The sequence below is a fragment of the Bos grunniens genome, chromosome 14, assembly GCF_055505025.1.
Source record: "Bos grunniens cultivar Pamir isolate PY7600 chromosome 14, Bosgru_T2T1.0, whole genome shotgun sequence".
Taxonomy (NCBI): Eukaryota; Metazoa; Chordata; class Mammalia; order Artiodactyla; family Bovidae; genus Bos; species Bos grunniens.
In genome coordinates, this window is record NC_141178.1 from 50,912,913 (window position 1) to 50,925,128 (window position 12,216).

General features: G+C 43.1%; 1 protein-coding gene across 4 annotated transcripts in view; it reads left to right on the top strand.

Moving 5' to 3' along the window:
• Positions 1–1,914: 1,914 nt before the first annotated feature.
• The window catches only part of ARFGEF1 (ARF guanine nucleotide exchange factor 1), a 132,452-nt gene continuing 122,150 nt past the window's right edge, over positions 1,915–12,216 (top strand). For 2 of the 4 annotated variants that reach the window (XR_015140778.1, XM_086336660.1), the window contains exon 1: positions 1,915–3,058. Coding sequence is in view for 2 of the 4 variants with exons in the window: in XM_086336660.1 (XP_086192786.1) it covers positions 2,935–3,058 (124 nt within the window). In the remaining 2 variants the exon portion in view is untranslated. The remainder of the gene's footprint in view (positions 3,059–12,216) is intronic. The other 2 variants (XR_015140777.1, XM_086336659.1) reach the window with 1 other exon arrangement.

The window sequence follows — 12,216 nt, forward strand, 5'->3', positions numbered from 1 at the left end:
TGCTAAGTCACTTCAGTCGTGTCCAACTCTGTGCGACCCCATAGATGGCAGCCCACCAGGCTCCCCCATCCCTGGGATTCTCCAGGCAAGAACACTGGAGTGGGTTGCCATTTCCTTCTCCAATGCATGAAAGTGAAAAGTGAAAGTGAAGTCTCTCAGTGGTATCTGACCCTCAGCGACCCAATGGATTGCAGCTTCCAGGCTCCTCCATGCATGGGATTTTCCAGGCAAGAGTACTGGAGTGGGGTGCCATTGCCTTCTCCTGACTTAACCTAGTGTCTTTCAAAGTTTCAAGTTTCTACCAAATGCATTTTCTGTGCCAATGGCTACACTAGATGCTAGGCTTATAGAAATGGATAGATGACGTTTTTGCTCTGTATTATTCATTAATGAGTGTCAAGTGCATTGATTAGGATAAGGCTAGCTGCTAAATATACCCTTTTGCCCATGTAAAGTCCAAAACAAATATTGGATGACTCTCCATCAAGTTGTAATTCCAGGGACCTTGGCTCCTTGTAACTTGTGGCTCTGCTGTCTTTAGCATGTGGCCACTGAAAGGAAAGAGCATGGAAGACTGCCTGTGGAAGATTTTTTTTTTTTTAATGAGCTAAATCTGGATGCTAAGTCGCTTCAGTCCTGTCTGACTCGTTGCAACCCTAGGGACCGCAGCTGGTCAGGCTCCTGTCCATGGGATTCACCAGGCAAGAATACTGGAGTTGGTTGCCATTTCCTCCTCCAGGGGATCTTCCAGACCCAGGGATCAAATCCATATCTCTTATCGTCTCCTGAATTGGCAGGCAGGTTCTTTACCACTAGTGCCACCTGGGAAACCCAAATCTGGATGGCTACACTTAACTGCAAGGGAGAGAAGAAAATACAGTATATCTCTGTAAAGAAGAGTAAATAGATTCAGTAATCAGCTAGCACCTTCAACAATACCTGTTCCAACACTGGCATGACAAAGAAACAAAAATTAGAAATGGAACTTGTTCTCAAATCTTATTACCTATGAGAGTGAAGACAGAAATCAATATTATGTCTGATCTAGTATACCAAATCTCTAACTTCCAGGAATCTATATAGAAACAGCTATTTTAAAAAAAAAAAGAAAAGAAAGAAACAGCTATTGGAGTGAAATTAATCAATTTATGGATTTGTTTCTTAGGATAAGAAAGTTAAAAAAAACTAATCTATTAATACTAGCCCACTTTAATTCTGGATCACCTTCAAGGTTTCCATTTTTATTTCCCATGGTTTTTAGCCTGTCCCAAATTACAGCCTCTCCTTTTGAGTTTAGTTGGCTGCATTAGGACAAGTCCATAGTCAAGGGCCCTGGAGGAGGGCATGGCAACCTACTCCAGTATGGTCCCACCGAGTTGGACACGACTGAAGCGACTAAGCAGCAGCAGCACAGTCAAGGCAATCGAATGGATCAGAACAGGGAGAGACACATTCTAATACTTTGAGATCTAGTATTGATAGAGCCACACAGTAGCTTTGAACTTGGAAAGATGTGCACCTAGATCACCATGTAAACGAATTCTTCCCATTTAATGGTTTTCCTTGTTATTTTCTGTTCTGAATGAAAACACTGTGGAAATCCGAATAATTCTTTGGTAACAAAGTAGGCACACGGTCAGCTGTGTGTCTGCGGTAACGTCTGTACTTAAAGCTTTTCCATTCTGAAACTGGTTTTCATATCCTCGACTGAACCTTAGTATTAGAGGCACAGAAAACACAAAGCTCTAAAGGGCCTCGTCAATCAGAAGCATTCATTTGTTCCTTAACTTTAGTCTCAATTCAGAAGAAATCTCAGAGATTCCTGATTTACCCTACAGAGATGAAAAAGTGAAACATTCGTGCATCCTCGTCAGATCGGTTGTACTCTTCCCAAGAGAGAATCCTGAGGTAGTCGGGGGACACGGTCTTGGATCTAGCAGTCTCCTGCGGCTGGTAATTAAATTTAAGAGTCGAGAGCGGCAGGTGGAAACAGTGCCGCCGAGCACCGGCCACGCGGCAGGTGGAACGAGTGCTGTCGGGCTCGGGCCCTGAGGGTGTTTCCGTGAGTCCCAGGGCGGAAGGGGCTGCGCGCGCGCCCGCCCACCCACGGGGACTCTGGAAAGTCGGCGAAGCGCCCGCAGCGGAGCCCGGAGCCGCGTCCGCTCGGCGGCTTCGGCGGCGCCGGGGGTCATCGGAGCCCGAAGCACCCAGCGCGGCGCCGCAGGACGCCCGCCACGCCCCGCACCGCCCTGCAGGCGAACGCGGGAGGCAACGAGGCCCCGCCAGGCCGCCGTAGCGCTGCGGCTCGAGCCGCTCCTCCCGCGCCGCCCTCCGCCCCCTGCCTCCCGGCGCCGCGGCAGCTCTGGGCAGCCAACGCCGCCGCCGCCGCCGCTTCCTCCTCTGCAGCCGTTCGGCCGCTGCGTGACGCGTCGTTTCCTCCCAACATGGCGGCCGGGGCAGGTCGGCGGTGATGGAGGCCAGTCCGCGGCCGAGGCGGGTGCTCGTCCCCACAGGAGCCAGGGCAGCCCTGCTCTCGCCGGGCCTCTGATCCGCCGCCTCGTTCCTCGGTCCACCAGCCTGACGGCCGCCGGGCTGGGCTCCCTCGCCGTCTCCCGGGCGGAGGGGCGAGTGAGGGGGAAGGTGGTGGTGGTGGTGGTGGCCGGGAAGCGACCCCCGGGCCGGGAGAAGCGGAGGTCCCACGGGCGCGGCCCTTTGGGGGACGGCTACGACCTGCGCGCCCCTCGCCCGCCCCGCAGCCGGCCCAGCTCCCCCGCCCCTTCCTGATCCCGCCGCTGCCCTCCACGCCTCCTCCTCTCCCCCACCGCCACCCCCTCTCCTTTCTCTCGGCTCTTCCTCTCCCTCGTCGTCGTCCTCCTCCCCTCCAGCCGCTGGGATCCGCGGGTCGGACGAGCCGCCGCCTCCTTCTCTGCGTCCATGTATGAGGGGAAGAAGACGAAGAACATGTTCCTGACCCGGGCCCTGGAGAAGATTTTGGCCGACAAGGAAGTGAAGAAGGCGCATCACTCCCAGCTGCGCAAAGCGTGCGAGGTGGCGTTAGGTGAGCGGGGAGGAGGCCCGAGGGATGGGGGTAGGGAGGGTGCGGGGCGGGGGGAGGGAGGCCGGCGCGGAAGGTGGGGTCGCCGGGGGCTAGGGGCTCACCCCTGGGCCGGCGCCTCTGACCTCCGGGAGGCCGGGCGAAGCTCTGGGGCTGCGTGGCAGGAGTTGACAGTAACTCGGCTCGATGCGGGGCAGGGGCAGGGTGGAGGAGGAATGGCAGTGAGACGGGCCCGGGGAACGCGGCCGGGCTGGGGGGTGGCGGGGGTCGCCTGGGGAATCTGCGAAGGTTTGGTTGGTGGACCGTGCGGTGCGGCCGGGGCATCACCCTTTGTGAAGAGGCAGGAGTGGAGGTGCTGTTTATTCGCTGAGAAAATTGAGGTGGAGCTGACTTGTCAAGATGGGGCGTGGGAAGGGTTCCGTCTCGTAATTTCAAATAACTTTTCGTTTGGCGTGGTACTTTGGGAAGAGAGGCTGAAGTTGTTCCCTTGTTGACAGTGTCGAGAAGGGGTTTGCTAGAGGTGCAGCCTGTACTGACATCTTTCCGCCTCCGCCACGGGAAAAACAGAGAGTAATGTTGTATCCGACTGGGCTGACCTGGAAGAACAAGACCTGAGGTTAAGGGGTGGGGGTGGCGAGATAAAAGCGGGGAAGGAAAGGACCTTTAGATAAGCTGGCTTTAGTGACGGGAAGGGAGGCTTTGAACGGGGGAAATGAACAAGACAATGACACCCACCAGCCACATGTCTGGACCGTGACAGCTGCTCGCAAGCTTGAATTGTGATTTACAGTTCAGACGAAAGAGATCTAGTGTCTTGAAGCCCCTTTGCAGGGTAAATGCAAACAATACCCTACAGCGAAGACTGGCAGATGAGGAATTGTTAAGGGGAACCACTGATGGATCTTTTGCATTCATCAGGAGTGAAATCCTTTAAGGCAGGACCAGGACGTTAAACGCAAAGACGAATTCCTAATGCTTGGCTTTAGTTTATAGCGCTGGAAACAGACTAGATTAAGTTGACGAGAAAAGCAATCGTGTTAAGTGGGCTTGGAAAAAAGCATTCTTAAAAGGGGCAAAAATCCAGAATAACTTGGATGTATGCTAAAGGGTCAAGATAGGTCAAAAGCAACTTTGCCTTTTAATTATTAAAATAAAAAGACTTTTTAACTTATTGTAGTAAGCGGTTTTTATCTCCTTTTTGGATCCTTTAAAGTGATGAGATAAGTATTATTGAAGAAATTTTCATTAATTTTTTTTGAATTTTATGTATAATAAATTAAACATTTTTTTTAACCCTTCATGGATCAGAAGTACACCTTTTGTCATTCTTGTAGCTAGCGAAAGACTATTCCAGGTTTCTGAGAGGATGTTGTACAGTGGTAAAAATTGAATTTATAGCTGGGTCTTGAAAGAAATAATCACCTTGAGGCAAGGAATGATTTGGGGAATTTTTTTAAAAAATTGTTATGTGTAGGTTTTTTAATAACTTGTAGGTTAAAGAAGTTAAGAGTTCAAACTAAAGTTTTAGTTTTTAAGGTCAGATTTTCTGTGTTAAAATATACCTTTCATATACTAAATTTTAAGTATTAGATTAAGGAAATGGAGTGTTATGTGTGTGTATACATATATATATACACACACACACACACATATATATATATATATATATTTTTTTTTTTTTTTTTCCCTCTCCAAAATGCTAATATAAGTATCTGTTCTAAATGGTATGCTTACTGGAAGGAGAATCAGATCCTGGCTTTAAATTGCAGTTCTGTTACATTGCAGCAAAGTCAGGTCTGTGGGCCTTGGATTCCTTCTCTGTACAGTTAGGATATTGAGCATAATGGTTGTAATGTGCCACGAATGTGAACACAGTTGTTTTGTTAACTTGTACCTTGAGAGTATTCCGGTCACTCTTGATTGGCATCTTTAGAGGCTTTAATGGCTTGGTCCTTGCTGTTTTGAGAGGGAAGGATTACTTGCTCATGTCTGCCTCGGCTCTACAAAGATTATTTCAGATTTTGCCACTTATTACTTGTTTGTCCCTTCCACATAGTTAGCAGAAGCTTATGAGGAATGTCCCAGAGTACTTTTCTTTACTTTAGACATACAGGGCTTTTTCCTTTTATTTCATAGTTATATTTAGTCTCCTACAAAATCTCATTGAGCAATCTGATGGTAATTAATCCCAGATGACCTTTGTTTCTTCCCTTTTAGTCATCCATGTACATTACCGCCCAAACATAATTTAATAGGGATGACACTTTTTATCTTTGCAGAAAGTATAATGTCCTGTAGTAGGTAGTATCCCCAAATACATCCTTGGAAGCTGTCATAGGCCTCCCTCTTCCACTTCACTACTGAGACCTGGGTCAGGCCACCTTTGGTTTCTTGGTAATCTGTATGGCTAGCAAGCTGGATGGGAAAGTAAACTGGAATGGCCTGGTTTGGTCATTCCTTATCTCTGGGTTGTGAGTGGGTAGGAGTTGGCTGGTAGTGGTAGAGAGGTGGGTGTTGCTCTAACTCTTCTAAATAGACTTTGTAAATAACCCACCTAAATACACCTGCCTGCATTTATTCTGTGTGTCGTCAGCCCCCCCCCCCCCATTTTTACTGAGCACCTACCATATAGCTAAAGGGAACAAGAAAATACATCTAATCCTTTCGTGTTTTAAAATCATGTTAGTGGTGTGTGAGTAGATTCAGAGCACTGGAATTCAAAATTCAGTTATCTTTTAACAAGATGACCTATAATAAATTGATTTTCTGTAAATTATACTCATGAAATTACAGTTCATCTCATGTTCTTAAGAATACTGTATTTTTTTCTTTTTTCTTTGGTCACAATATAGCTTTTTGGAAACATTACCTAGATAAGGGGAGATTTTACTTTATTAAAACAAAACCCAATCTCAAAAAACACCACATAAAAGAGCTTTTATTTTCATGTAAAGAAAGATAATGAAACCTTTAAAGCAGATTATTGGAAACTTTTGTAAAATTATCTTACATTTCAGACTTTATTTTGAAGTAAAGTGGTTAAAAAAAAAAAGAAAAACAAAACCCTTCCCACCTTGACTTTATTTTGAAGTAAAGTGGTTAAAAAAGAAAAAGAAACAAAATCCCTCCCACCTACGTTGTTACCATCAGTGTGAAGCCCACAGGCCAGGAACAGCTCCAGGTTGCCCTCTCTTGGTACCTGCCCCACACCAGCTTTCTGCAGCAACCACTGAACTCTGCAGAGTCAGGGCCTCCAGGCTGCCCTAGCTTAGCTTGATCCATTCCTGCTCTCTAGAATCCTGAATTAAAAATAGTCTGGCCATCTGCTGGCAGATGAGACAACAGCAGAACTATTTTTAGTTTTAAAGAATTTAGGATTGTTGAGGGATTGGGCTTGAAGGTAGCATTGTTTGTCTTATAGGGAGGGGAGGGTACAGTTGGGCCGTATTCCAGCCAGGCCTCTTAAAGTTTCAAGAGTTTCTTTGATGTTAGGGCTATGACTAGTTCAGCTTTTGCCTCTAACATCAAATATCTGTGAAGATATCCTGCAAATGTTAGGGTGAGTGAGTTCAAGGTTGGAAGCTGGCACTGATAGAGAATAGAAGTGAAAGAGGTGACCAGAAGAAGGTTTTAGAGGCAAGGGAGGCCTGCAGAGGCAGCATTAAGGTTGGGTTCCCTGCAGAGATACTGGGGAATGATGGAGAAAAAGAGGGATTGCTAGGAAAGTAATTTTTGCATCATACAGGGTGTGAATTTGTGTTCATCATGTTCTAAAGTGATCCTGCTGATTTTCTTTTATGAGTTTGTTATCTAAGCTTATAGTCTTTTCCAGAAATGTAGATATCAATATCATATTTAGGCTAAAAACTTTCAAAACTTGCTCGTTGTGCACCTCCAGTCTCGCCCTTGTTTTGGTTAGTGACGTTCTAAAAAAGAAGTATGAGTCGGCAGGAGTGGGATTATTTGAGTGCATTTGACCTCAGTTTTATGCTACTTCTGGTAATTTTATTAGTTTTTGTCACTCTTGACTATTTACCAGAAAATGACTTTGTCTCAAATAATACCCTGCAGACAGTGAATTATCTTAATTATAATTTAAATCCATTAGCAAGTCTCCTTTTAAACCTTCCGTGATACCTAAAATAAAAGGTGTTTTCAGTAAGTCAGGCTGCTAGAATTTTTGAGGTAGCTAGGAAAGAAGGGCCTGATGAATGATGTGACTGAAAGAGTATATTAGGGTTGAGTGGAAAAAAAGTAAGTTTGGGTTACAGTGTATATACTCTTTCCATTGTGGAGATTTATACTGCACATTAACATAGTTAAGATTCTGAAGAGTCCTCTATGAAAAAAAACCTGCTCAGTTTTGCTTAATGAAGTTTTCCCTAAATTTGACCCTTTTCAGTATCTGTTAACACCCCTCGGAAATGTTGTTCCTTGAAATTTACTTTGGGACACTGTTCAAGGGGAAAAGACAAATGCAGATAGAATGGCCCTAACTGCTGAGGGAACCATTCTTATGTTTTTGGAAAGCAGGAGTTTTGTTGATAGTATGTGAAGAAATGAGGTGTAGTTGGACAGAGTGGTATCAGGATCAGAGGGCCATTTGGTTTCTAGCTCTTTCTTTCCTATCCTGTCTAATGGCAAAGCAACTGCTTGTCTCGGGTGTTAGTGTTTAACTCGTAGAGAAACTTCTGTCGGTAATTATTGTTTCAAACCAGAGTAAAAATGTATTGTGAATGGGAAATAATTTGGGGGAATATTTGTCATAATGTTCATCACAAATTGGATGAGGGAATTTCTGAAAAAGGGAAACACATGAACAAATTATTGTTGCCATTCCAAGTTAAGTGTATTCTTCATTCATATCCTTGGTTGAACTAGTATGGGCCAGGTAGTGTTTCAGCGCTGGGCATAAAGCAGTGAGCCAAATATGCTTTCATGGAACGTAATTTCTAGTTGAGGCTGAGAGTAAAAAACTGATGTTTTGTATTGTCAAATTGATAATTGTTATTATCTGAGGAAATAGTTCAGAAAGGTAAAGGGAGAATGACCAGGAGGGCAAGTATGGGTAGGGCTGTCAGGAAAGGCCTTTTCAGGAGGTGACATTTCAGCAGAGAAGTGACAGATCCGGTTTTTCAAATACCTGGGTGACACAGGCAGAGGGAACAGCGAGGCGGGTGTTGTGCTTGGTACCTTCCAGGACGAAAGGAAGCTTGTGTGGCTAGAGAGTGAGAGGAGGGAGGAGGAGAGGAGAGCAGCTTTGGCTTTTATTACATCTGTGCTCTGAGTCCCTAGAGAGTTTTACAGGGGGTGACAAAGCAGGTTTACACGTTGAAAGGCTCACTTTGGCCAGAGGTGATAGTGATTTAGGCTGATGGTGGTGGAGGGAATGAGAATTGGTTGCATTTGAAATATGTATTTTTTCCCGTGGGGCGCAGGGTGCCATGTTCAAAGCCTCAGTTCTTTTTGTTGTTGTTGTTGTTTTAATATATATTGATTTGACTGGCTCTGGTTTTAGTTGCAGCACATGGGATCTTCCTAGACCAGAGATCAAACCGTCTGCATTGGTAGGCGGATTCTTATCCACTGTCACCAGGGAAGTCCTGGAATATAGAGTTGACAGGATTTGCTGATGGGTTGGTTGCGTGACAACAAACAGCCAGAGCTTCCAGGCTATTGGAGAAGGCGTTCACTATGATGGGGAACACCAGGAGAGAAAACATATTAGTAAAACATTTTATTCAACTCTTTGTGTATTTTAGAATTTTTTAATGATAGAATTTCCTGCTGATGTAATAGGATATTTTCTACTGAGAAAAGGGCACACTTAAAATGATAGAATGGCTTCCCTGGTAGCTCAGAGGGTAAAGCATCTTGCCCGCAGTGCAGGAGACCTGGGTTCGATCCCTGGGTCGGGAAGATCCCCTGGAGAAGGAAATGGCAACCCACTCCAGTATTCTTGCCTGGAGAGTTCCATGGACAGAGGAGCCTGGTAGGCTACAGTGCATGGGATTGCAAAGAGTCGGACACGACTGAGCAACTTCACTTCACTTCAAAATGATAGAACATAGTCTAGTGAGAAGGCACAAAACAATTTCAGATTTGAGTTGTCAGTTTTTTCTCTGAGGTTTTTTCCTAAGGGAGCATGCCTTTCACATTGTTTCAATTACAGTAAACAATTGATCTGGTCTTTTCAGGGACAGTTAAGGATCTTGAGATGAAATCAGCTTGGATTTAAGGGTAGGTCCTAAGTCCAGTGACTGGTGTCCTCTGTAGAGGGAAAAACACAGAGACACACAGAGGAAGAGAGGCATGTGGAAATGGAGGCAGGCAGAGATCGAGGTTATGTTGCTGGAAGCCAGGAGGTGCCAGGTGTCACCAGGTTGAGACGGGGCAAGGAAGGATTCTTCCTGGAGCTTTCATTGGTGGAATGGCTCTGCGAACACCTTTAGTTCAGACTTCTAGCCTCCAGAACTGAGAGAAAACGAATTTCTAATGTTTTAAGCCAAGTTTGTGGTAGTTTGTTGAGTCAGCCCTAGGAAACTAACAACAGTTGTCTTTATCCTGACTTTAGACCCACTTCGATTTATTTGAGCTTCTCTTTTTAGAGTGCAGGTATACTTGAACAACATGGGGGTTAGGGGACCCACCCTCCAAGCAGTTGAAGATCTAAGTATAACTTTACAGTCAGCCCTCCCTATCCATGACTCCACATCCTTGGATTCAGCCAGCCTTGGATCATGTAGTGTTTATTAAAGAAAATCTGCATATAAGTTCAGAAGATCAAATGTGTTTAAATAATCAAATACTGTCTTTGGTCTCTTTCATAAATTTAGAAAGGAATTATTCTCAGGCTTTAATGTTCATGAGTCTTAAGAAACCTCTTCTAATAAAAGAGTCCTGGGCCCAAGTGTTTAATTAAAAGTTTTATGTTCTACTTTTGATAAGAATTCACTAATCAGCTGTTTAATAACACTCATCTGTCCACACCTTGCTAAGAAATTAATTAGTAAAACTGCAAGCAAGCAAAGTAGTATCAGGAAAACCAAGGACTGTTTTCATAGCAGAGTCCTTGTGCCTTTACTCAGTTTACTTTTAATTACATGTAAGTCCAATAAATTTAGCAGTTTACTTTTTTAAAAAAATAAATCCTTTTCTTCAAACCATTTTCAAAAGTAGAACTAGGGGTAAAAAATCACCCATCACAATGGAGGTAAGTGTTGTTACCTTTACAAAAAATTTCATTGAAGTCACAATTTACAATCTGTAAAATATGCCCATTTAAAATATATTTTTTACTAAATTTCACTGAAGTGTGCACCCATCACCATAATACAGTTTTAGAACATTTCCATCACCCTAGTAAGGGCCCTCGTGCCCATTTACAGTTAACCCCAGTTTGCAGACATCCACTAATCCAGGTCTTGGCCTTTTCTGGAAATCTGTGTGTTATACATATGTGGTCTTTCATGCCTGACTTCACTCAGCATAATGTTTTTGAAGTTCATTCTTGTTGTAGCATGTATCAGTATTTTTTTTAATTGCTGAATAGTATTCCATAATGTGGATGTGCCTTATTTTTTTGCTTGTCTTCGCACAGTTGTTAAGCATTTGGGTTGGACACAGAATGCTGCTATGAATATTCAAATGTAAATCTTTATGCAGGTCTAATATTTTATTTCTGATAAATACCTAGAAGTGGAATTGCTGGGTCATATGATAACTTTGTTTAACTTTTAAAGAAACTAAGTTGTTTTCCAAAGTAACTGCATCATTAGGGTTTCTCATACAGCCTTGCCAGTTAATATTTTTTATCTTCTGTGTTTTTTATTTTAGCCATCCTAGTTAATATGAAGTTATTTCATTTAAACAGTGTTAGCTTTTTGAGGCATTTTTTTCCCCCAGACTTTGTATACATACACATGAACAGATAAATTCTTCCAAAAGTTGAGCTATTTAACTTGAGGTGATAATAGGAAAAGAAATAGCTGACATTTATTGAATGTTTACTGTATTCCAAGTTCTTTGCCAATTAAGTACTTCATTACCTGTATCTCAGTTAGTTGTCAGAACAATCCTATGCGCTCTGGTGCTATTATTCTCTGCGTTTTGCAGAGGAAGAAACTGAGGTTTAGAGCTGTGTTTAGTACAGTTGGAATGTACTTTTGGCTTAATGTGGCCGTCCTGAACTGTGCCCTAAGTCACGGAACTGTTTACAAGTAACAGATTAAAAAATGAGATAAGAGAGCAATCACAGAAAGAAAGGCACGCTAAGAAAAGATAAAGAACAAAATACATAAAAGACAGAGAAACAGTCAGCCAACAGCAACAGAAGAAAATACTGCTCTGTACATTTCAGTGAGTCTTGAGGGTGTTTATGTACTGTGTGCTCATAATGGCGTCCCTGAGTCCATCATGCCAAAAATCATTTTATTGTATGTTCTACCTAGAAAATCAGGCAGATTCTTGTGCATTTCTGTGTCTTTTGAAGATTTTTACCAAAATTTTAAAGTCAGATTTTTATTTGAGCTCTTTGAAAAATTCAGCTGTGCTCTGACTCCCAAGGACTCTGGCCAGGCTAGCTTTCATTGTATCTGTAGTCCTAACTTGTAAAAATACACTACTCTCATGTGCTTTCTTTCTTAATGTTCATAGCATTTCAGATCATTTTAAGAATTGAAAACAAGATCTTATTGAAATGTCATCTTATGGCAAATTACAAATAAGACAACCTAAAAATAACTGGTTGTATTTCTCAGTGTAAGTCTCAGTGGCTTCTTTTATAAGTACACAAATGTAATTATTGTGTAATTGTCATAATTTTTGGTTGTATAGTCTCATATTTCATATGCTGTATCTGTTTCTTCCTACCTAGCATTTTAATAAGGTGTCATTTATTTAAATGTTTTTGACTTTGGGAGTATTTACATATAAAATTTGCTTCACAGATTTTTCTTTTATTAATCCCTGCAAAATTCTTTGAGCATTTTGTTATGTATGCAGAATTACCTAAACATTAAGATGGAGCTCACTGGGTCATTAGAGTGTGGTCACTTATGGTTCTTGTTCTTTAGGCAAAGTTATCATAAATACAGTTGTGCTGGGTATAACTGTACATACAGCACAGTATGAGGAAAATAAGTCAGGGTATTCATCCTCTT